We start from the raw sequence: 23,840 nt of genomic DNA on the forward strand, positions 1-23,840 counted from the left end.
CTGGTTAATGGAATTTCATTCAAGAATCTATTATTTTCGAAAGCTATTGCTGTGAAGGGCTTAAATACCTGGCTAACATTATTACCTGTCTTCAAGTATAATTTAGATAAAAAAATAATATTATTGTGTATTATTATCACCTTTTACATCCAAGAAAAAAGGTAACCGTTTTGAGAAAATTATATTCTGGTCCCAGTAAATATACTCATGATAATTTTCCTGGCCTGGCCATGAGGTCGCTGCAGATACAATGTTATTTGGGATTTCAACATAATACAATAATTGTATACAATTCAAAGTCAAACAAATTACACGAATCCCCATTCACATATCGGGCATCAGACCTAAACTTGAGATCAAGCCTACAGCCAATAAATGAGAAGCAGATTGAAGAATACAACTATAGCCTTCCTTCTCTGTTATTTGAAATCATGAAGGGAATCTGATGTAATTCCACGTGCTGCACCATGTATTCGGCTCATACTGTATGTCTAAACTATCTCCTCCATTTTATAGCACTAGTCATCCAGTATGAAAGTGGTTGTTTTATGTGATATTAAATGCGCGAAATGCAACCCAAATGAACAGAATCTACACTTGATATTGGCGGTGCTATCACACAGTCACACACACAATCCTTCCTACATATTATTTTCTATTTTGCGTGCTATCACACACACGCTTCCCTTTTCTGTGTATCAATGCGTGATTGAAAGGAAACTTCGTTCGGGAAGTGCAGGGACTACTTTAGGTCAACTTTGGATATAAATCATCAATGTATATGCCAAATGACACAGGCATATTTGAACATGAAAACGAGTGAAACATGGTTCGAGTAGATGTAAGCAATTGGATTGATAGTTGAGATTCCTTTGACATATATGTTTTTTTGCGGCCACGCGGAAGGATTTCATTCTCGAGCTGGGTCGACGCTTCCGCCCAGTTTTCCGATGTTCATTGCCCGAGTTGAAAATGGAATTCGATTAAAGCAGATGTCCAACAACTTCTTCGAGACATTTTTACTCGCCGTTTTTGCCTAATGTACTTCAATTTCATCATTGAAATTAGTTTGTAGACCTGTCTTCCCCCCCCCAATTGTGGAGGTTATAATTCAACGTACACCGACACATTGACGGATCAACGCTGCAGCGCTTTTCAAGTGTTGTCCTGGACCCGAAGTTGGCGAGGGAACGCTCGATAGCTAAACACGAATAACGTGCCAAATGTCGGGTTTATTTTGTAAACATTTTAGCATCTGAACGCATTGGATTTCGTGTTGGCGAAGAGGATGACGAAGCTGTGTATTTTATTCTGGTTGGATTTTACTTCCAGGGAAGATAAAATGAATCATCGGTTGTCATTCCTCCTGACAATTTAGTTACAGCTAGCTAGGCTACTTGGTTTTCCGAAATAAAGCTCACTTATGCATGCACCACTGTAAGACCATTTACTTTTATCCAATATCTGGGTGTTTTATGCAAAAGAAAATGGTGATATTTGCGGTTTATTTCCCCGCCGTCACTGCGTCCTCGATGCTATTGCCAGGATTTGGATCCCCTTGAGAAAAGATGAGCGAAGATTCGACAAATCCAAACAACGAGTGAGTACATTTTACCCCACATTCTAGAATGCAACGATGTCCTTCATGTGTCTAATCTTCATTGCAATGATTTGCAGGATTTGAATGACTACTCTGTTCCACATGGATCATTGCTTCTACACATTGGTTCTACACACTTTCATATTTAAATTAGATTACTATTGAAGTAATACAAAAGACATAAACGTCTATTTAGTTTGTTGTGATAATATAAAATAAACCAATGTGTTTTGGGCCTGGATTTAATAGAAATAGAGGCCAATATATTATATTATGCAACGAGAGATGCTAAATGTAATTTTGACAACTGTACAGAAAATGGTATACAGTCCACTATATAACAATAGCCTCATAATTAATGCAATATATGGTAGTTGTTTCATCGATATTGTCTTTGAAGAATACCTTTATGATTTGACTGCAATTGGATAATATCTGTTGCTATTTCAGATTGTAATAAATTACACGATGTAGTCACACAGTCACTGTGGCGAGATGATTTGTTTGTACGTAGGATTTAAGACTCTGTGCTTATCAGCTTTAAAATGATCTTGTCATAAGATTCAATATTATATACGATAGTGTTTTCTTGGCATTTGATAACATGTTAACGTTAGCTCCTCTACATGAACTAAGAGAGTATCATAAAATAGTAATGTGGTTGAAAAAAAATATTCCCTCAATATTATAATTATTCAATGTTAATGTGGCTGTAAACTGGTTGCTGCAATGTCAGAATCCAAAAGCAGAAGACGCCATATTTTTTTCTCAATCACACTCATTTGCATATTACAATCTCATTCATATATATATTTTTTTAATGGACGTAATGCGTTCCAAATGCACGGGCCTGAACCCGGAAAGCAGTATTTATGTGATTGTGAACTTGAAATAAGGTAATTTGTGTACATAAAAATAATTTATCGCTGTAAATCCGTATTGTTTTAATGGACTGATCGCTTGCGTGCGCTTGTTGACAGTCAGTGAGAAATATCTGGTCGGGAGGTGGTGCGGTCATGTGACCACTTCCATTCATAAAGTACCTGGGTGCCCATTCACAGTACGATGTGCAGTACAGTGTCTTGCAACGCACTGGCGATTACACAAACATTTTATCTGTTTTTGGGATCAGCTTAATCCAGATGTAGACATGACAGATAGTCAGTAATTTAAAAACAAATAGATAATGCAAGGATGCTTCGCTCTTATTGCAGTCTTCCATTGCTCTCAAAAGAATGGCGTCCATATTTCTTATTCTAGACGGTTGAAATGCGTTCATACGCTGACATTTCCACAGTTTTGTGCCCCAAAACTCCGATGTTCTCCATTCAATCCATCTGCCTCGCACACATCGGGTTGATTGATATATTGCAGGGAGGCTTTGTCCTTGAACTTGGCATATGTTGTTTCATATTCAATATATTACATAAGCAAAGACCATGATGTATGTGGTTCTGTGTGTGTGTTCTTCCTAGTGACATCAGCAGCACAGCGCATAAGATGGCCAACATATGATCCAATGTATTTGGTAATTATTCATTGAACATAAAGGAAGATGGTGGGAACAGAACAGTAAGCCCCGCCTGATCCCTTTTTATATTCATGCTGGCTGGAATTAGCCATCAGTCGAGCCCAACAATGGACTAAAGGAAAGGGAAAGGGGGATACCTAGTCAGTTGTACAACTGAATGTATTCAACTGAAATGTGTCTTCCGCATTTAACCCAACCCCTCTGAATCAGAGAGGTGTGGCAGGCTGCCTTAATCATCATCCACGTCTTCGGCGCCCGGTGAACAGTGGGTTAACTGCCTTGCTCAGGGGCAGAACGACAGATTTTTTTTACCTTGTCAGCTCAGGGATTCGATCCAGCAACCTTTCGGTTACTGGCCCAATGCTCCTACCCGCCAGGAACCTAATGTTGTTCCTTATAGTCCATGTTCTGTGTAGAGGCGAATTGGCTCTGGCAGCTAAAACGGCCAAATACTCCATCAAACCGTGTATTGATTTTCAATTGCGGTACTACTTTCATATATTAAAAATAAAAACACAAATGCTAAATCTACACTTACTGTAAACTGTTTTAATTGCTTTTAACACAGTTCCAGCCGACCAGTATTTTTCAGTGGCAACACGTTTGTGGCGCCCGTCTTTTGTTTACGCACAGGTGTTCAGAGACACAGATGGCTAGTTAGCACAGGTACACCTCTGTCTAACGTCTGTTTTCCGCGTGGGAACCCTAACCCTATATATTGTTTCCCATTGATGTGATCTGTTATTGATCTGATCAGTCTATTCACACATCTTCCCACAAACTGACAGTCCAATTTTGATATTTGTCCGCATTTTCATATTTTACAGTTTGTTTTCTATTAGTGGTGTTTTGTTTGAATTGAGAGGATGGGGAGAATTTTGGATGCAAAATTTTATAAGCATGCATACCTTACTGTTTCTCCTCACAGTAGCATTATAGTAAACCATGTCAATGAGTCGGACAGGGATCATCAACTGCATTCAGCCTCGGGACGATATATTTTCTTTCTTTAAAGGATGGTCAGGGGGCCAGAACATCATTTTCAAATAATTTGTGTACTGCAAATTGACAGCAAGAAGCCCAAACAGATATAACATTTGACTGAAACATAATAATTTCAAACATTGTTTACATTTGTATGCGATCACATATCTCTATTACATGTGGGAATACTTTGAAATAATAGATTTACAAAATGTAAATCACTTGGAGCTGATTTGCTGGGTTTTTTTTGTCTTCTGTCCAACAACAAAATATATATACATTATTTTGCTGTGAAAAATTAGGGGGCCAAATAAAATCACCCATGGGCCATTTTTGGCCCTAGAGCGGCCAGTTGGGGAACTGTGGAGTAGGACATTAAACCACAGATGTATTGTTGTATATGTATAAAAACAATGGGCTGCTCAATAGGTTACATTGTCGTTTTGTTGGAAGTTTCTGGACACTTCTGTTAGCATCATGGGTCAAGTGTGATGAATATGCTTTTATTTCGCATAGCAAATGTATAAAGTTCCACAGCTTTTTCCTTCATCAAAATTGCACAAAGCTGTCTGATGAAAAACATGTGGTTGAATAGGAATATGTGCGCTACTCACCGACACCTGCAAAGACTCACTCGTACAGGTTATTACTCCCTAAAAGTCTAAACCGTTGGGGTTTAAGATGGTCATACCATGGATCATTTTAGTTATTTGATTTAGATTTTCAGGACCCTTGTAGGTATAAAAAATATATTTAACAAAATGTAGGCATAAAATATTGAGTTTGGGCTTTACTACTGTTGCCCATAGAAACTCATTGAATAACTCATTCAGAAATGGCAGAACAGACCGTCCAAAAATATATCTTAAGTAATAAGGTTTTAAAGTGTCTGTCGTATATCTAGAAGATATAAGAACACTCGGGAAATATATATACTGAGCAAAAATATAAATGCAACAATTTCAAAGAAGCTTGACGTGGGGGTCCTTGACTGGCGTGGTCTGTGGTTGTGAGGCCGGTTGGACATACTGTCAAATTCTCTAAAACGACGTTGGAAGTTTATGGTAGACAAATTTAATTCCCTGGCAACCGTTCTGGTGGACATTCCTGCAGTCATCATGACAATTGCACGCACCCTCAACTTGTGGCCTTTTATTGTCCCCAGCACAAGGTGCGCCTGTGTAATGATCATGCTGTTTAATCAGCTTCTTGATATGTCACATCTGTCAGGTGGATGGATTATCTTGACAAAGGAGAAATGCTTACCATCAGGGAGGTAAACAAATTTGTGAGAAAAATAAGCTTTTTTTTTTCATACAGAACATTTCAGCTCATGAAACATGGGACCAGCACTTTACATGTTACGTTTATATTTTTGTTCAGTGTATATATGTTTTAGACACATTTAACCCCCTTTTTGTGGGTACAAAACTACTTCCATACTTTAAAAAATAAATAAATAAAAAGTTAAATGGTACTGGGCTACCTTCAGTCCCGTGGGGGTCGTAGAGCAACATGGAAAAGGCCAAGGCCACTGTGTTCACGGGAGTCTCATCTTTTACACCAAACCGTTCAGATGCTTTTTGTGAGAAGACTGATTTTCGGGATGTCTCCTTGGTCTGACAAACAGCGCTATAACTGGGGTGTGTCAATCGACTCTTAAGGATTAATAGCTTTTTTTTCTGAGCATGTGAAATACATACCACCGTGTTAAATATCCGGTCTGCATGTTATGCTGAAAAGAGGAAGGACTAGTTATAACGTGTGGTTGAAGAAGGTAGCCTAGTTATCCAAAAACGCAAAATTTAATCAAACAAAGAGAAGGACATGAATCAGGGTGTGTCTAGCTGTCTTGGACTTGATTATATTTCTTTGATTTTATTAGGATCCCATTAGCCGATGCAATGGCGACAGCTAGTCTTACTGGAGTCCAAGACATTACAGACAAGACTTTACAATTTACGTACATTTAAAAACCTTAACATGTAGTGTGTGTTTGCTTTTATCAGTTGCACAGACTTGTACATACACACAAAAAGTAGGTCGCATGTATGCCGTTGTCTCCTATAGAAGTAGACACAACAACATTCATTCATATCCTTATGAGGGAGCATCTAGGTCTGTGTACTATTGTGCTGAACATTCATTCACGAAGTTATTTTCCTTTTTTTAACAACTGTAACTCAATAAATAGGCTTATAGGCTATACACCTACAAACTGTAAATTTACTGTTTAGTTAGCCAAAATATTTTACTAAGTTTAGCCATTTGATGCTTTTTTTTTTATGTCTGGTATTGGTAAAGTCATTGAATGATTCGAGTTAGTCTAATATATTGATTGTTTAGTGTAGTTGTTTGCCAGTCAAGTGATTCCTCAGCCTTCTTTCTATCAGGTGATTTATTTGACAGCTCAGCGTTTGTCTGTCAATGTGGGTTGTTGTGATCTTATCACCTGGGGGTCTGTTCTGCCCCTCACTCTATTCCACTTTCAGGCTTTCCAAAACACATTCGACCCAAACAGCCACTGATTTGAATGTGAGCATCCTGCCTTGACAACAGCGCATAGCTACTTCAACTGTTTGGCAAGTAGTTTCTGGTTGTGTTAATTGCTCTGTGAAATAATGCTTATCTTTTTAGGCTAGTATTTAAGTTGCTCATACAATATGTATTGCGATTCTCACAATTCTATATGTATTGCAATTCGATACTGCAATTGTAATGCTATTTGATGTTGCAAACACATTTCTCACTAGAGAGCATGAGAACGAGTTTAGATCAGTCAGGGAAATAAAAGTCCTGAAAATGTTTTCTCACTTACAGCCGACTAATGCTACCTACAGTAGCAAAAACAATATAATATCGTCCCAAAATAATATTGCGATATGTAACTACATTTTTGGGATAGCCTACATAACACCACCTTTAGTTCTATAGCCATGGTGTAGCAAGGCCTAATAACCATTGGTGTGTAGTGGTCAGGCTCAGTAGAGGTTCTCAGTTGTTTGTAGTTTTGCTTCTGTAATCTTTTTGGGAAGTAGTCTTTAGAATGCTTCTAGCCACTACCCTGTATTGACTGAATTGGAACTTATCTGTGCAAACAATGTGGAAAGGAAGTTTTGGTCTTACGTAACGACTTCACTTTGGATTCAGTCAGAGCGAATTGTTCTTTTGTAACATTGTCAGCTGGCTGACCTAGTAGATTGTCAAACGATCACTGATACTACCTAGGGCTGCACAATATGATCCAAAAAATCAAATTGTGATTTTTGTACTATATATTGCGTTTTATCTTGCGATTTATAGATCAGAACACTTGAGTAAACTGATGGAATAAATAAAATGATCATTCTAATTTTATGGTTAGAATACAGTGGACACTTGGAATGTAGTTTTGTTTAGCGTGACAACGAATGGAAAAGTAAGGGAGGAGATGTTTGTGACAGTATGAAGCAAAGTGTTGGTCAGTGTTTCCCATGGGACGCTAATTAGGTTTAAAGAAATGATTGAAATATATTTTAAATAGTACATTCATATTTTCCTCTCTGATTAAGAACAAGCTGTGGGACAAACAGTGCTGATATACTTCCACTGGTACCGGCCTGTATTAAAGCAAAGGTTTGCTAGCAATATTTGCCCTAGCTCAGTGGATTTAGATAGCTTGTTAGCCCCTAATGCTAATTGCTAGCTAACACTTTTTAGGCACATTTAGAGCTTAAGAGCGACTAACTAGCATTTTGCAGAGAGCAAGTTACACAAACTAATCGTATAATATAGAAAACGTGGATTTGTATTAACAAGCAAAGTGAAAAGCTGTGTCGTTCTGTTGACTGCGTGCTGTTTGGTCCATGCATGCGGTAATCCCACTCTTCAAAGGGGGAGACACTCTAGATCCAAACTTTTACAGACGTATATCCATCCTGCCCTGCCTTTCTAAAGTCTTCGAAAGCCAAGTGAACAAACAGATCATCGACCATCTCGAATCCCACCATACCTTCTCCGCTATGCAATCTGGTTTCCGAGCTGGTCATGGGTGCATCTCAGCCACGCTCAAGATCCTAAACGATATCATAAATACTATTGATAAAAAACAGTACTGTGCAGCCATCTTCATCGACCTGGCCAAGGCTTTCGACTCTGTCAATCACCGTATTCTTATCGGCAGACTCAACAGCCTTGGTTTCTCTAATGACTGCCTCGCCTGGTTCACTAACTACTTCTCAGATAGATTTCAGTGTGTCAAATTGGAGGGCCTATTGGCCGGACCTCTGGCAGTCTCTATGGGGGTGCCACAGGGTTCAATTCTCGGTCCAACTCTTTTCTCTGTATATATCAATGATGTCACTCCTGCTGCGGGTGATTCTTTGATCCACCTCTACGCAGACGACACCATTCTGTATACATCTAGCCCTTCTTTGGACACTGTTCTAACAAATCTCCAAATGAGCTTCAACTCCATACAACACTCCTTCCATGGCCTCCAACTGCTCTTAAACGCTAGTAAAACTAAGTGCATGCTCTTCAACCGATCGCTGCACCCGCCCGCCAAGCATCACTACTCTGGACGGTTCTGACTTAGAGTATGTGGACTAGAGGTCGACCGATTACGATTTTTCAACGCCGATACCGATTATTGGAGGGCCAAAAAAAGACGATACCGGTTAATCGGCCGACTTTGTTTTTATTTTTTTATTTATTTGTAATAATGACAATTACAACAATACTGAATGAACACTTATTTTAACTTAATATAATACATCAATGAAATCAACTTAGCCTCAAATAAATAATGAAACATGTTCAATTTGGTTTAAATAATGCAAAAACAAAGTGTTGGAGAAGAAAGTAAAAGTGCAATATGTGCAATGTAAGAAAGCTAACGTTTAAGTTCCTTGCTCAGAACATGGGAACATATGAAAGCTGGTGGTTTCTTTTAACATGACCAGGTAAGAAGTTTTAGGTTGTAGTTATTATAGGAATTATAGGACTATTTCTCTATGATTTGTATTTCATATACCTTTGACTATTGGATGTTCTTATAGGCACTTTAGTATTGCCAGTGTAACAGTATAGCTTCCGTCCCTCTCCTCGCTCCTACCTGGGCTCGAACCAGGAACACATCGACAACAGCCACCCTCGAAGCAGCGTTACCCATGCAGAGCAAGGGGAACAACCACTCCCAAGTCTCAGAGCGAGTGACGTTTGAAATGCTATTTGCGCACACCCGCTAACTAGCTAGCCATTTCACATCGGTTACACCAGCCTAATCTTGGGAGTTGACAGGCTTGAAGTCATAAACAGCGCAATGCATTGCGAAAGCTGCTGGCAAAACGCACGAAAGTGCTGTTTGAATGAATGCTTACGAGCCTGCTGGTGCCTACCACTGCTCAGTCAGACTGCTCTATCAAATATCAAATCATAGACATAATTATAATATAATAAACACACAGAAATACGAGCCTTAGGTCATTAATATGTTCGAATCCGGAAACTATCATCTCGAAAACAAAATGTTTTTTTTCTTTCAGTGAAATACAGAACCGGTCCGTATTTTATCTAACGGGTGGCATCCCTAAGTCTAAATATTCCTGTTACATTGCACAACCTTCAATGGTATGTCATAATTACGTAAAATTCTGGCAAATTAGTTCGCAACGAGCCAGGCAATGAACGCAAGAGCAGTGACACAATTTCATGTTAGCAGGCAATAGTAACTAAATATGCAGGTTTAAAAATATATACTTGTGTATTGATTTTAAAGAAAGGCATTGATGTTTATGGTTAGGTACATTGGTGCAACGACAGTGATTCTTTTTCTCGCAAATGCGCTTGTTAAATCATCACCCGTTTGTCGAAGGAGGCTGTGATTCGATGAAAAATTAACAGGCACTGCACCGATTATATGCAACGCAGGACACGTTAGATAAACTAGTAATATAATCAACCATGTGTAGTTAACTAGTGATTATGTTAAGATTGATCGTTTTTTTTATAAGATAAGTTTACTGCTAGCTAGCAACTTATCTTGGCTCCTTGCTGCCCTCGCGTAACAGGTAGTCAGCCTGCCATGCAGGCTCCTCGTGGAGTGCAATGTAAGGCAGGTGGTTAGAGCGTTGGACTAGTAATGTGTGGCTCAGTTGGTAGAGCATGGCACTTGCAAGGCCAGGGTTGTGGGTTCGATTCCCACGGGGGACCAGTATGGACAAATATGAAAATGTATGCACGCACTACTGTAAGTCGCTCTGGATAAGAGCGTCTACTAAATGACAAAAAAAAGGATGCAATGACGAATCCCCCCCTGAACAAGGCAGTTAACCCCCGTTCCTAGGCCTTCATTGAAAATAAGAATGTGTTCTTAATCTGACTCGCCGAGTTAAATAAAGGTAAAATAAAAATGCAAAGAGAATGTTGAGCACTAGGAACTGTCTGCTTGAGTGGCGGGGCTTGGTGTCTGTGTAGGACTACGAAGCGGACAAAAAGATGGACTGAGAGAGAACTCTGTCAACTCGAGCAATAAATTAATAGTAAAAAACAAACAAAACAGGCTTTACAGACGGCTAAGTGGCATTTGAAAATGTCAATGCCTCTTGCGATATGGATATTGCGCATGTCAATATCGCAATTTAGATAAAAATTTGATTAACCTCTTACATCTAGACGTTCCGCTAGCGGAACACCTGCTCCAATATCCAATGATAGGCGTGGCGCGAAATACAAACTCCTCGAAAATCCGAAAACTTCAATTTTTCAAACATATGACTATTTTACACCATTTTAAAGACAAGACTCTCCTTTATCTAACCACACTGTCCGATTTCAAAAAGGCTTTACAACGAAAGCAAAACATTAGATTATGTCAGCAGAGTACCCAGCCAGAAATAATCAGACACCCATTTTTCAAGCTAGCATATAATGTCACAAAAAACAAAACCACAGCTAAATGCAGCACTAACCTTTGATCTTCATCAGATGACACTCCTAGGACATTGTTATACAATACATGCATGTTTTGTTCAATCAAGTTCATATTTATATCAAAAACCAGCTTTTTACATTAGCATGTGACGTTCAGAACTAGCATTCCCACCGAACACTTCCGGTGAATTTACTAAATTACTCACGATAAACGTTCACAAAAAACATAACAATTATTTTAAGAATTATAGATACAGAACTCCTTTATGCAATCGCGGTGTCCGATTTTAAAATAGCTTTTCGGTGAAAGCACATTTTGCAATATTCTGAGTAGATAGCCCGGCCATCATGGCTAGCTATTTTGACACCCACCGAGTTTGGTACTCACCAAACTCAGATTTACTATAAGAAAAATGTTATTACCTTTGCTGTCTTCGTCAGAATGCACTCCCAGGACTTCTACTTCAATAACAAATGTTGGTTTGGTTCCAAATAATCCATAGTTATATCCAAATAGCGGCGTTTTGTTGTGCGTTCAAGACACTATCCGAAGGGTAAAGAAGGGTGACGCGCCCGGCGCGTTTCGTGACAAACAAATTCAAAATATTCCATTACTGTACTTCGAAGCATGTCAAACGCTGTTTAAAATCAATTTTTATGCGATTTTTCTCGTAAAAAAGCGATAATATTCCGACCGGGAAACCCTGTTTTCGTTCAAAGACTGAAAATAAAAACATGGAGTCGTCTCGTGCACGCGCGCGCCAGTCTCATTGTTCTCAGATCGACCACTTACCAAATGCGCTACTGTTTTTCAGCCTTCTGAGAGCCTATGGGAGCGTTAGAAAATGTCACGTTACAGCAGAGATCCCCTGTTTTGGATAGAGATGATCAAGAAGGCCAAGAAATGGTCAGAGAGGGCGCTTCCTGTTTGGAATCTTCTCAGGTTTTGGCCTGCCAAATGAGTTCTGTTATACTCACAGACACCGTTCAAACAGTTTTAGAAACTTTGGAGTGTTTTCTATCCAAAGCTAATAATTATATGCATATTCTAGTTTCTGGGCAGGAGTAATAATCAGATTAAATCGGGTACGTTTTTTATCCGGCCAGACTACGGTTTGCAACTGCACATGGGGACAAAGATCGTACTTTTTGGAGAAATATTCTCTGGTCTGATGAAACAAAAATAGAGCTGTTTGGCCATAATGGAAAAAGGGGGAGGCTTGCAAGTAAAAGAACACCATCCCAACCGTGAAGCATGGGGGTGGCAGCATCATGTTGTGGGGGTGCTCTGCTGCATGAGGGACTGGTGCACTTCATAAAATAGATGGCATCATGAGGTAGGTAATTATTACTTGGCTATATTGAAGCAACATCTCAAGACATCAGTCAGGAAGTTAAAGGTTGGTTGCAAATGGGTCTTCCAAGTGGAAAATGACCCCAAGCATACTTCCAAAGTTGTGGCAAAATGGCTTAAGGACAACAAAGTCAAGCTATTGGAGTGGCCATCACTTAGCCCTAACCTCAATCCTATAGAAAATGTGTGGGCAGAACTGAAAAAAGCGCGTGTGAGCAAGGAGGCCTGCAAACCTGACTCAGTTACACCAGCTCTGTCAGGAGGAATGGGCCAAAATTCACCCAACTTATTGTGGGAAGGTTGTGGAAGGCTACCCAAAACGTTTGACCCAAGTTAAACAATTTAAAGGCAATGCTACCAAGTGCTAATTAAGTGTATGTAAATGTCTGACCCCCTGGGAACGTGATGAAAGAAATTAATGCTGAAATAAATCATTCTCTCTACTATTATTCTGACATTTCACATTCTTAAAATAAATTGGTGATCCCAGCTGACTGAAGACAGGGGATTTTTTACAAGGATTAAATGTCAGGAATTGTGAAAAACTGAGTTTAAATGTATTTGGTTAAGGTGTATGTAAACTTCCGACTTCAACTGTATCTCAAGATCTCTTTTGTCAAATGTCAACATTTTGTCAGTCTTTCCTACCACAATACCATCCTTCGTTCTTTACCAATTCTTAACATATGGTTATGGAGGATGAGCAGTTTCATAATCTGTGAAATTAACCCATGTACAGGCCATTTATGGGTTAGTTTGTTTGTTCTTTTAGAGGATGTTGAGTTGTTTGCATGATTAATGACAATTAATCTAACTCTTATCTGGCAAATGGGATGGTTTGTTACTGACCGTGTGTTACTGTGTAACTGAGCAGGCCCTGTACAGTATAAATGTAGTCTGGTCTGGCTGTTCTCTTCCGATGGCCAGAGTTGTAATGCAGTATATTTTAAACCTGAGCCACTTCCCTCTTGTAATTCTCATTTCCTCTTAAAAGTATTTTAGCAGCAGACCTATTACTAAACTTGTAAATGTCTTCCAGTGTATTTGGAGGATTTTTCTTTTCTTAAAGCACAGTAAAACAAGTTTTCTTTCAAATAAAATTGTGCAGTGAAATATGTTTTAGTCTATTTAGTTGAAGGTCACAACATTGAAGACAAATTATAGGTAACACATGAAATGCCCATTTTGCCTTTTGAAAATGCTACTGATTAGGCTATGTTGTGTCGTACACTAAAAAATCCTCATTTTTTTTGTTAGGCCTAGATCAGGGCTATTCAACTAGCGGCCTACTGGCCACATCTGGGCCGTTATTAATTTAGACTGGCTCTTTCATCAATTCTGAACCTTAATAAAATATCTGCAAAAAATCCTGCAAAAATCTTACGTTCAGTTCCAAAATGACACTTTCCTGGAATTTGGCATTAGATGATTTGACATATCATAGCGTTAATATTGAGGCGCTTAGTTTTTAAAGTTATTTTTAAGAAGCTTTTAATAGTTAAAATGGTGAATGAGGGTTGAGCCTTTTTCTTTTCAATTAGCACTTTTTTGGTTTGCTCCTCAACTTTTGTTGGTTGAGTGCCCTCCACTTCTTTCTTAATTACTTTTAGCACATTTTAAGTGCTTTATTGGTGTGTGTGTGCATTGCTTTTTTTATATCCCTGGCCTACATTATGTATTTTTTCAAGGAGCCCGTCTCTCTCTAATATGCCCTGGCCATATCTCAGTGCTTCTAAGAATTGCTTTGAGCAGTATAATGTCTGAATTGTACATATTGTTTTCAGTTGTACTGCTGCATGCAGGAGCATGAAGGCTAAGCCTTGTTGGATGGTGCTGCAGCTGGGTTACGACGGTTCTTTCCTACGAGGCCACAGACCTAAATCCCTGTCTTTGAGTTACCAAACTCTTTGAAACAGGAAGGGGTTGGGGCCTGTGTATGGGTTTGTGTAGGCCTGTGTTCGTGTGTGTGTTCAACTATGTATGTAAGTGTGTTTGTCTATAAAGATAAGTAGGTATAGGCTAGATGAGGGCATTTAAGCAAACACAACTTCATCTTATAAAAGGAATCTTTTATGAACCAAACTCTTAACAGGGTATGTAGCCTATTAAAGGAAACGTTGACCCAAAATTCAGAAACTCCCAAGTGATTCCATACATTGAAACTAGTTCAGTGGAGTTTGCCCTCTCACCCTCTCTCTCTGTAGTGTTGTACTGAAACAGCTGCAAAAACTGGTCACGTGACTGGTGACGTTGCTGGACGCAGTCCTCGCTCTGCTCTGTTGCCAGTGAATCCATGATTCAGAAATCTGCGAAGTGTGGACATTGGTTTTTATTGAAAGCATATGGACGAATTAGCTATTTTGATCAAAGTAGGATCAGTTTTGAGTCAGGAAATGTGTACTCTTCCACCTAAAACATTTGCGATTACAGCAGCGAAGATGGTTAACAACTGCGCATGTGCGCTCTTGGGGTAATCCCTACTACATAGAAACTGCACGTTATGCCATTATTCATAGATGCTAGTTTTCTTCAGAGAAGTGAAGACAACTTTACACATTATTTTACAGTAAACAACAACCTACAAATATGTTTGACGACAAATTCAAGAGTCATGAAGAAAACAAGGGGAGGGGAGCCCATTGTGTCATCAAACATATTTATTTGAGCCGGAGTATTCAAACAAAGAATTGAGGAAAATTAAGCTTTGGATCACCGACCGCAGCAGTAGCTAATAAAGGCCTTCACGGGTCCAAAATGGACCTGGGGCTTTTCAACCTGTACCCGATATGCATAAATACATTTTCTTTTAATATAGAGACCCGTTCTGAACAGATCCTAGGACAACTAGACCCAATCCGAGTGAGAGAAGCAGCAGAAAATGATATTTTTTAAAAATCTACTTTATTAACCGTAGCTGATAAAGGGAGAGGTAGAGAGAAGTCCCGGATAACGTCTGAGGTATTCTGGAAACAGGTAGATCCGTGCAGACCTCTAGTAGCTGGATAACAGCCCCAACCCATCGCCAGGATCAACACAGACTGGTGGTGCAGTTGTGGCAATTGCACTCCAATGCCATGAATGAGGAATGTTTTTGCTGCAGATAATTTGAGTACGTGACTACAGTTCTTACAGAAATGGAAGAACGTAATGATGAGCAGTTAGTATTACAGAAATGGAAGAACGTAATGATGAGCAGTTAGTTTTACAGAAATGGAAGAACGTAATGATGAGCAGTTCGTTTTACAGAAATGGAAGAACGTAATGATGAGCAGTTCGTTTTACAGAAATGGAAGAACGTAATGATGAGCAGTTCGTTTTACAGGAATCCGTAAAACTAATTGGAGATGCACCCCTCTTCTAGCTGGGCCAAATGGACACTTATCTAACGAGTAAGTTGCTAAACTTTACTTTATGTAATGATCGCATATCATAAACCTCAATGAACGGGCCATTTTAGTTGGTTTATGCTTTCACATTAGCCCAAAACATTATATAGCCTATGTTTATATATCACAATGTTTTGGGGATATTCTATTCTACAATGTTAGGTGACAAAATGTCTATTGTCTCTCAACTATGGCTTTGGTGGTCATGAAATGTTGTCAGCCGGTTAGTGTCATTCAAAAGACGGTCTCACGGTAATTGACCATTAGTTAATATAAACACATTTAGTACAATATCTCTAGGCCTCCGCATACAAGCTGCTGATGCGTACCTTTGCAACATCTACATTTTAAAGGTCTAATAAATCAATGAAATATACACCATCTGAATAAATCCATGATTTATTTAGTCAGGTCCAAAGAAACATAATATGAAGAATAGAATGAGTTGGGCGACTGTATGTTATCTTACTATGCTCCATGCCATAGGCTGTAGGCTAGTTCATTTAGCGGACTGTATGTTATCTTACTATGCTCCATGCCATAGGCTGTAGGCTAGTTCATTTAGCAGACAATATATGGTTATAAATCCCGTGCCCTTACATTATATGATTTTATAGTAAGAATAATATAATTGAACTTACCTGAATAAAATAGAAAGGATATGTTTCCCATTCCGGAGCGAGTGTGCATATGAAGTGGCTATGTTGAGCGTAAAAGTGATCATTTCAAACAGGTCCTATAAGCTATATTTGGAGTTATTTGGCAACTTTTTAGTTGTGAATGATACAAACTGTAGAATGTCTTACAAATCAAAACGTATATGGGCTGCATGATGCGACTATAAGCTATTGATTTGAGAAAGTAGGAAAAAAAGCTTGCGCTCTGGTAGTTGCCTCAGGCTGCACAGCTGTTCTCTCAAGTGATCATATTTTCACCCATCAGACTATTCTCAATTTAATCTCGTCTTTATTAATATGTCAAATTAGTTTCCATTTAGAATGGCACATTATCAAATTGGCAGGGGAAAAAAAGACATGTCATCTGTATGCACTCCAATAGCGAATTGAATCTGCGCGCTTTCCCGCCAGTCCATTTTTCAATGATGCCAGTAGGCTACTTTGGTTTTATAGCAGAGCATGCACTTAATATAAGCAGCTGAAAAATAATTATCAGAACACTTATTTTACTCGACCCATCAACTACTGTTTGAGGAGCATTCTCTCGCTGAGCGACAGGTGATATTATGCCCAAGCTATGTATGCCATGGGCTCTCCAACCCTGTTCCTGCAGCTGCCTAGTGCTTAATTTACGAAACCAAGTGAAATCTGTTCGGGAACATCGATAGTAAAAGGTTTTTGCAACGAAACATATTTCACTCAACTGTTGACAAGCCCCTCTGCCAGCTCCAGAAAGGAATAAAGGATGTGTCACCCAATTTAATTATGAAAATATAAAACCTTCCCTATTACTAGGCTATTCAAAATCTTCCTGCACAACCAACTTAATCGCCTAGGGCTGTACATTTTCTCCCAGACTCCTGGATAGACATTTTGGAGCATAGCATAAGGTAACCGGTCCATACTCAAAAGGCGATTACTTGAATTTGTTTAATTTGGAGTATAGGCTAGCTATGTTCATCAAGGCAAAAGGTGGCTACTTTTAAGAATCTCAAATATGAAATATATTTTGATTTAACACTTTTTTGGGTCACTACATGATTCCATATGTGTTATTTCATAGTTTTGATGTCTTCACTATTATTCTACAATGTAGAAATTAGGAAAAACCTTGAATGAGTAGGTGTGTCCAAACGTTTGACTGGTACTGCATACTGTTGGTCATGGAAGTTTGTGTATGAACCCTGTTTATTGAGAAACTGTGAAATCTAAAAGGTAACTAAACTAAATTACTATTGCCCTGTAGCACTCACTTCTGTCACCATGAAGTGCTTTGAGAGGCTAGTTAATGATCATATCACCTCCACCTTACCCGACACCCTAGACCCACTTTAATTTGCTTACCACCCCAATAGATCCACAGACGATGCAATTGCCATCACACTGCCCTATCACATCTGGACAAGTGGAATACCTATGTCAGAATGCTGGTCATTGACCACAGCTCAGCCTTCAACACCATAGTACCCTCCATGCTCATCATTAAGCTCGGGGCCCTGAGTCTGAACCCCGCCCTGTGCAACTTGGTCCTGGACTTCCTGATGAGCCGCCCCCAGGTGGTGAAGGTAGGAAACAACAGCTCCACTGCACTGATCCTCAACACAGGGGCCCCACAAGGGTGCGTGCTCTGCCCCCTCCAGTACTCCCCGTTCATCCATGACTCCAACTCAATCATCAAGTTTGCAGACGACAACAGTTGTAGGCCTGATTACTAGCAATGGCAAGACAACCTACAGGGAGGAGGTGAGGGCCCTGGCGGAGTGGTGCCAGGAAAATAATGTCTCTCAACGTAAACAAAACGAAGGAGCTGATCGTGGACTTCAGGAGACAGCAGAGGGAGCACGCCCCCATCCACATTGACGTGGCCGCAGTGGATAAGGTGAAAAGCTTTAAGTTCCTCGGCAAACATATCACTGACAATCTGAAATGGTCCACCCACACAGACAGTGTGGTGAAGAACGCGCAGCAGTGCCTCTTCAATATCAGGAGGCTGAAAAAATGTGGCTTTGCCCCCGGAGACCCTCACAAACTTTTACAGATGCGCTATTGAGAGCATCCTGGAATGGCAACTGCACCGACCGCAACCGCAGGGCTCTCCAGAGGGTGGTGCGGTCTGCACAACGCATCACTGACGTCACTGCCTGCCCTCCAGGACACTTACAGCACCCGATGTCACAGGAAGACCAAAAGGATAATCAAGGACATCAACCACCCGAGCCACGGCCTGTTCACCCCGCTATCATCCAGAAGGCGAGGTCAGTACAGGTGCATCAAAGCTGGGACTGAGAGACTGAAAAACTGCTTCTATCTCAAGGGCATCAGACTGTTATATAGCCATCACTAGCCAGCCTCCACCCAGTACCCTGCCATGAACTTAGTCACTGTCACTAGCCGGCTACCACTCGGTTACTCAACCCTGCACTTTTGAGGTTGCTGCCCTATGTACATAGACATGGAATCACTGGTCACTTTAATAATATTACATACTGTTTTACTCATTCATATGTACAGTGCATTCGGAAAGTATTCAGACCCCATGACTCTTTCCACATTTTGTTACTTTACAGCCTTATTCAAAAATGTATTAAATCGTTTTTCCCCCCTCATCAATCTACACACAATAACCCATAATGACAAAGCAAAAAAGGGTTTTAGAAGTGTGTGTGTGTTTTTTTATATATATATATATATATATATATATATATATATATGAAATATCACATTTACATAAGTATTCAGACCCTTTACTCAGTCCTTTGTTGAAGCACCTTTAGCAGCGACTACAACCTTGAGTCTTCTTGGGTGTGACACTACAAGCCTGGCATACCGGTATTTGGGCACACCGGTAATGTCAGAGCAAAAACCATGCCATGATGTCGAAGGAATTGTCTATAAGGCTCCAGGACAGGATTGTGTCGAGTCACAGATCTGGGTAAGGGTACCAAAACGTTTCTGCAGCATTGAAGGTCCCCAAGAACACAGTAGCCTTCATCATTCTAAAATGGAAGAACTTTGGAACCACAAAGACTCTTTCTAGAGCTGGTCGCACGGCCAAACCTAGCAATCGGGGGTGAAGGGCCTTGGTCAGGGAGGTGACCTGACAGAGCTCCAGAGTTCCTCAGTGGAGAGGAGTGAACCTTCCAGAAGGACAACTATCTTTGCAGCACTCCACCAATCAGGCCTTTATGGTAGAGTGGCCAGACGTAAGCCACTCCTCAGTAAAAGGCACATGACATCCCGCTTGGAGTTTGCCAAAAGGCACCTAAAGGACTCTCAGACAATGGGAAACAAGATTCTCTGGTCTGATGAAACCAAGATTGAACTCTTTGGCCTCAATGCCTCACACCTGGAGGAAACCTGGCACCATCCCCACAGTGAAGCAAGCTGGTGGCTGCATCATGCTGTGGGGATGTTTTTCAACGGCAGGAACTGGGAGACTAGTCAAGATCGAGGGTAAAATGACCGGAGAAAAATACAGTGAGATCCTTGATGAAAACATGCTCCAGAGCGCTCAGGACCTCGGACTGGGGCGAAGGTTCACCTTCCAACAGGACAACAACCCTAAGCACACAGCCAAAACAATGCCGGCGTGGCTTCAAGACGAGTCTCAATGTCCTTGAGTGGCCCAGCCAGAGCCTGGATTTGAACCCGATCGAACATCTCTGGAGAGACCTGAAAATAGCTGTGCAGGGACGCTCCTCATCCAACCTGACAGAGCTTGAGAGGATCTGCAGAGAAGTATGGGAGAAACTCCCCAAATACAGGTGTGCCACACTTGTAGCGTCATACCCAAAAAGAAGCTGTAATCGCTGCCAATGTGTTTCAACAAAGTACTGAGTAAGGGGTCTGAATACTTATGTACATTTCTAAAAACCTATTTTTTTCCCTGTCCATTATGTGGTATTGTGTGTAGATTGAGGATAAAAAAAGCTATTTAATACATTTTAGAACAATGCTGTAACGTAACAAAATGTGGAAAAAGTCCAGGGGTCTGAATACTTTTTTGAATGCACTAATACATACATACATACATACATACATACATACATACATACATACATACATACATACATACATGCTCTGACATTGGTCATCCTAATATTTATATATTTCTTAATTCCATTCTTTTACTTTTAGATTTGTGTATTGTTGTGAATTGTTCAATATTATTGCACTAGGAACACAAGCATGTCTCTACACCTGCAATAACATCTGATAAATGTGTATACGACCATTAAAATTGTATTTGATTTTAGACCGATAGTACTTAAAACAAAAAAGAGAATTCGGCCATACGTTTTCAATAAAACAAAGAATTTGTCTACAATTTTACTTCAGCAGATGTCACAAAATGCTATACCGAAACCAAGCCTAAAACCCCAAACAGCAAGCAATGCAGATGTAGAAGCATGGTGGCTAGGAAAAACTACCTAGATAGACAGGAATCTAGGAAGAAACCTAGAGGGGAACCAGGCTCTGAGGGGTGGCCAGTCCTCTTCTGGCTGTGTTGGGTGGAGATTATAAGAGTACATGGCAATTTAAGGCTAGATTGAACATCTTGAAGAACAAATATTCATAGATGACCAGCAGGGTCAAATAATAATCACAGTGGTTGTAGATGGTGCAACAGGTCAGCACCTCAGGAGTAAATGTCAGTAGGCTTTTCAGTGGCGAAGCATTCAGAGGTCGAGACAGCAGGTGCAAGAGGGAGAGCGAGTCAAAAACAGTAGGTCCGGGACAAGGTAGCACGTCTGGTGAACAGGTCAGGGTTCTCTAGCCGCAGGCAGAACAGTTGAAACAGGAACAGCAGCACGACCAGGTGGACTTGGGACAGCCAGGAGTCATCAGGCCAGGTAGTCCTGAGGCATGATCTGGGATGGGAGGGAGAAAGGGAATTAGAGGGAGCATACTTAAGTTTACACAGGACACCAGATAAGACAGGAGAATTAAACCATATGTAACAGACTGACCCTAGCCCCCCGGCACATAGACTATTGCAGCATACATACTGGAGACAGACAGGGGTGGGTCGGGGGACACTGTGGCCCCGTCTGACAATACCTCCGGACAGGGCCAACCAGGCAGGATATAACCCCACCCACTTTGCCAAAGCACAGCCCTCACACCACTAGAGGGGTATCAACTGACCACCAACTTACTACCCTGAGACAAGGTTGAGTATAGCCCACGAAGATCTCCTTCACTGCAAGAGCAGTCACTGAGGGGGCGCAAAACCGGACAGGAAGATCATGTCTGTGACTTAACCCACTCAAGTGATGCACCCCTCCTAGGGACGGCATGGAAGAGCACTAGTAAGCCAGTGACTTAGCCCCCGTCAGAGGCAGAGAATCCCAGTGGAGAGCCGGCCAGGCAGAGACAGCAAGGGCAGTTCGTCGCTCCAGTGCCTTTCACCTTCGCACCCCTGGGCCAGACTACACTTTATCGTAGGACCTACTAAAGAGATGAGTCTTCAGGAAAGACTTAAAGGTTGAGACCGAGTTTGCCTCTCTCACATGGATAGGCAGATCATTTCATAAAAATTGAGCTCTATAGGAGAAAGCCCTGCCTCCAGCTGTTTGCTTAGAAATTCTAGGGACAAGGAGGCCTGTGTCTTGTGAGCGTAGTGTAGGTATGTACGGCAGTACCAAATCGGAGAGATGGGTAGGAGCAATCCCATGTAATGCTTTGTAGGTTAGCAGTAAAACCTTGAAATCATACCTAAACTTAACAGGAAACCAATGTAGAGAGGCTAGCACTGGAGTAATATGATCACATTTTTTGGTTCTAGTCAGGATTCTAGCAGCCTTGTTTGGGACTAACTGAAGTTGATTTAGTGCTTTATCCGGGTAGCCAGAGAGTAGAGCATTGCAGTAGTCTAATCTAGAAGTGATAAACGCATGGATTAGCTTTTCTGCATCCATTTTTTTTTACAAAAATTTTCAGATTTTTGCAATGTTACCAAGATGGAAAAAAGCTGTCCTTGAAATATTCTTGATACTGAATGTTGGTCAAAAGAGATCAGGGTCCGGAGTAATGCAGAGGTCCTTCGCAGTTTATTTGAGACGACTGTACAACCATCGAGATTAGTTGTCAGATTCAACACCAGATCTCTTTGTTTCTTGGGACTTAGAACTAGCATCTCTGTTTTGTCTGAGTTTAAAACATTTGCCGCCCTCCACTTCCTTAAACATTTAGATCCACAATATTTATTCCACGGGACAAAACTAGATCCAGGGTATGACTGTGGCAATGAGTAGGTCCGGAGACATGTTGGACAAAACCCACTGAGTCAATGATGGTTCCGAAAGCCTTTTGGAGTGGGTCTGTTGACTTTTCCAAGTGAATATTAAAGTAAAAAAAAAAAGTGAATATTATCTGCCATGACTACAAGGTCCTCAAAAAGAAAGGAGGACCAGGGCACTCTTCATATATTTAATCAAAATGCCTTTATTTGTATTTTAATGGAAACAAAGATTTAAAACTCTGACACGTTTCGGCTGCATGGCCTTCGTCAGGGAGTACAAAGATGTGATAATACAATGTCCTCTTTTGAACAGATTTCTCATCAACCCTGATTTGAAGAGGGGGTGGTTACAGAATTCATTTGACAATACCTAGTCAGCAATACTATACACATTCAAAAGTGAAATACTGTAGATATGTTATAAAAATGCAACTCAAGGCTAGAAGCATCAGAATCCATATAAAGGTAGTTCTAACCTTGAATATTTACTCCTGAGGTACTGACCTGTTGCACCCTCGACAACCACTGTGATTATTATTTGACCCTGCTGGTCATCTATGAACATTTGAATATCTTGGCCATGTTCTGTTATAATCTACACCTGCCACAGCCAGAAGAGGACTGGCCACCCCTCATAGCCTGGTTCCTCTCTAGGTTTCTTCCTAGGTTCTGACCTTTCTAGGGAGTTTTTCCTAGCCACTGTGCTTTTGCATTGCTTGCTGTTTGGGGTTTTAGGCTGGGTTTCTGTACAGAAATTTGAGATATCAGCTGATGTAAGAAGGGCTTTATAAATACATTTGATTTGAATATGACTGGGAAAAGTGCTAAGAATAGGGGCGCCATCTCTTTTAATGTACACTAGAACACAGCAAACATGGACCACAACTGTCTAAACATAGCTGAGGGCAATAGAGCAAAAAGTCCACAAGATGACAGGAAATGGACCTCTTGCGACCCTACAGGAAAGCTGAGAAATCCATATCTTCATTTAAACCAGGATATTTAGTGGCCTGTAGTTTGTAAATCTCAAAACTTTCCCTTTGGTTTAGCTGTTTAAGACGGTCCCCTTTTCTAATTGAGGCCGGAACATGATCAATACCCATAGCTTGTAGGGAGGCAGGGTTGCCATGGTGTAAGGACTTGTAGTGCCTT

The 23,840-nt window shown here is 40.5% G+C and overlaps 1 protein-coding gene across 1 annotated transcript in view; it reads left to right on the top strand.

Annotated features, from left to right (window-relative positions):
- The first annotated feature begins 769 nt into the window (after positions 1-769).
- Positions 770-23,840, top strand: part of spred1 (sprouty related EVH1 domain containing 1) — a 74,324-nt gene continuing 51,253 nt past the window's right edge. Inside the window, exon 1 of the mRNA XM_014193659.2 lies at positions 770-1,600. Coding sequence (XP_014049134.1) covers positions 1,569-1,600 — 32 coding nt within the window. The 5' untranslated portion in view covers positions 770-1,568. The remainder of the gene's footprint in view (positions 1,601-23,840) is intronic.

This window comes from Salmo salar, chromosome ssa01 (assembly GCF_905237065.1).
Source record: "Salmo salar chromosome ssa01, Ssal_v3.1, whole genome shotgun sequence".
In the NCBI taxonomy this organism is placed as follows: Eukaryota; Metazoa; Chordata; class Actinopteri; order Salmoniformes; family Salmonidae; genus Salmo; species Salmo salar.